Consider the following 2,444-nt stretch of genomic DNA (forward strand, 5'->3'; position numbering starts at 1 on the left):
GCTATTTTTTCAGCTGAAATTTGGTTTTTTTTCGGCCGAATTCTTCGAAAATTCAATTTCTGACATTAAAATATATTTTTTTCAAAACCGAAGAATTTGGAATTCTAATTTTCTGACGTTATCAGAGGCTGCGAAATGTCTGGCTGCAAAATGTCCGGCTGCGAAATGTCCGGCTGCGAAATGTCGCGGTTGCGAAATGTCGCGGCTGCGAAATGTCCGGTTGCGAAATGTCCGGGAGCCGATATTTGAATGATATGTCGGTTTATTAGAGGACAAACCTTCAACTCGCGAATCCATACCACACACGACAAGTGAAACTCCACTGACGATCCGATTCGATAAACTCCCGATCCCAGAACCATTACAGCGTTCTTCATATTGAATCGAACATCATCTTCGACTCTGATGAATGTCGTATAGAGATAATTGGTCTGTGTTGGCCATTCTCCTGCGACGGTGTCGATTTGTTTCACACATGGAGTGATTCCTTTGGCGAAACGCGCCTGGCGGACCGTGTATTCGTTGCTGGAAAATTTTAGGATAGAAATTCAATTTTGAAATCAAAGAATTGCCTACCTTCCAATCTTTTTGGCAAGCTGTCGATCCGAGACTCCAGCTTGCTTCGCTTCTAACAACAATTCTCCAGTCACCGTCGTCACATCCTCTTTCTCCAACCGATGATAAATATCCACGATATTCTGCATTCTAAACAGGAACCAACCATCGATAGCAGTAAGCGCATGCGCTTCTTCCAAATCGAAATCACTATAATACATTCCTCGAGCCAGCGCGAGCATTCTCTTATCAGTCGGCTTCTCCAAATCATCAGCAGTTGGTGGACGACTGAATGTGTACGGTGAGAAGCCGTCGGCACGATCGGGACATCGCCGCTCTTGAACTTCTGCTGCAAAAATTGCTAAAACAAGTGAAATTGGCTGAATTCAATTCTACAGTGACTTCTTCAAGGCGCATGTGGGAAATTGTTCGATAGTATTTCGAGCGGAAAACAGTTTAAATCTTAGAAACAAGGTTGAATGTTATAAAATTCTAAATTTTGTTCGAATCTCAGAAAATTGCGAGAGCATATTGGCTGGGAATTCAAATGTGATATTTAATTGCTGCAAAAAATCTGCTAAAACAAGCGAAATTGTTTAATTCCTTTCTACAGTAACTTCAAGGCGCATGTGTGAAATTGTTCAATGGAGTCCGTTCCCGATTGATTTTTTCTGGATTCTTCTCCTAGTTTTTTGTTTTTTATAGCATTTTTGGTCGATTTTTGGAATCTTTTTTGATTCGTTTTCTTTAAAAGCACTTTTTTTAATCAAAAAACAACGCAAAAATGATATTTTGTGCAATTTCATGAGGCTTTTAAATTATAAAAAAAGTTTTATCAGACGAATTAAAAATTCGTCCATAGAAAATGTAGAGAAAATAATTGCGTTTTTTTTGAGCTATAGAACTCCTAGAAATGTCAAAAACTGAAAGAAGAGATAGATTTTTTCTGTAAAAAACTTTCAAAGTGATCATTTTTGACATTTTTTCTCCCGGAAAACGACCATACATGAATCTATAACCACTAATTAATATTTTAAGAATCATTTGAACCATCTTGGAACTCCACAAAATCAGATAAAAAATTCTGAAATTATGGTTTTAGACCTGCAATTGTGATCGCGCGAAACTTTTTTCTGTAGATCAAAAATTAATTTGCAGTTCGAAATTGTTCTGTGGGAGAGCGTGAGCTGGAATCTTTGTTTCCTCAATTTTGCACCCTAATTTCTCAATTTTCCGAGTTTTTTTTGTGATCTCATCTATCTGTCTCTTTCTATCTGTTTCTGATTGCTATCCGTTTTCAAAAACATTAAATTACAGCAATAACTATCAAATGGACAAATCATGGGCAGTTGGCTCGAATGGTGAGAAAGTCTATATCAGTGATATCGAATAAATTGATAATTCAGAGTCGCCAATAACTCGGGGGAGAAGGAAAGCCGCAGAGGAGGCAAAAAATAAAGCGGAAAATGCTAAAATGAATCTTGGACGCACAGAAGCCGTTGGCTCAGACGGTAAGATAGTTTTTAATCAGAAAACATGTTCCAGCAAAATTAATCAAAGAATATGTTCCAGCATCCAACCTAACGCGGGTTCAAGTTAATTCTTTTCTGACGGCCGCTACCTTACTTACAACTTGTGGGCGATTCGAATTTGAATCGAACACCCCCGCAAGTCACAAGACGGGCTGAGGCCGCTGAGCAAGACAGTGAGTGCGAAAAAATTCCCTACAATGATTAAAGGTGGTGTGATGTGAAATGTTTTATTGTTTTATTTTGTGCAGAAACCTATGTATTGTCGGAATAAAAAAGTGAGACTCGGTGTTTGCGTACTTTGATTCCCGCCTCCTCCCACCGACGCTCCGCCCATCGCTTTGCAAGTGCGGCGTGGTG

The 2,444-nt window shown here is 39.1% G+C and overlaps 2 protein-coding genes across 2 annotated transcripts in view; one reads left to right on the top strand and one right to left on the bottom strand.

The window, feature by feature from the left end:
- CBG25505 overlaps window positions 1–2,444 on the bottom strand; it is a gene marked incomplete at both ends in the record, with an annotated part of 5,678 nt that overhangs the window by 1,139 nt on the left and 2,095 nt on the right. The window contains 2 exons of the mRNA XM_045241933.1: window positions 279–525; window positions 577–843. Coding sequence (XP_045097948.1) covers window positions 279–525; window positions 577–843 — 514 coding nt within the window. The remainder of the gene's footprint in view (window positions 1–278; window positions 526–576; window positions 844–2,444) is intronic.
- CBG00631 overlaps window positions 1,886–2,444 on the top strand; it is a gene marked incomplete at both ends in the record, with an annotated part of 2,207 nt that continues 1,648 nt past the window's right edge. The window contains 2 exons of the mRNA XM_002630174.1: window positions 1,886–1,916; window positions 1,962–2,066. Of these exons, the coding sequence (XP_002630220.1) occupies window positions 1,886–1,916; window positions 1,962–2,066 (136 nt within the window). The remainder of the gene's footprint in view (window positions 1,917–1,961; window positions 2,067–2,444) is intronic.

This window comes from Caenorhabditis briggsae, assembly GCF_000004555.2.
Source record: "Caenorhabditis briggsae complete genome, chrII, whole genome shotgun sequence".
NCBI classification, from domain to species: domain Eukaryota; kingdom Metazoa; phylum Nematoda; class Chromadorea; order Rhabditida; family Rhabditidae; genus Caenorhabditis; species Caenorhabditis briggsae.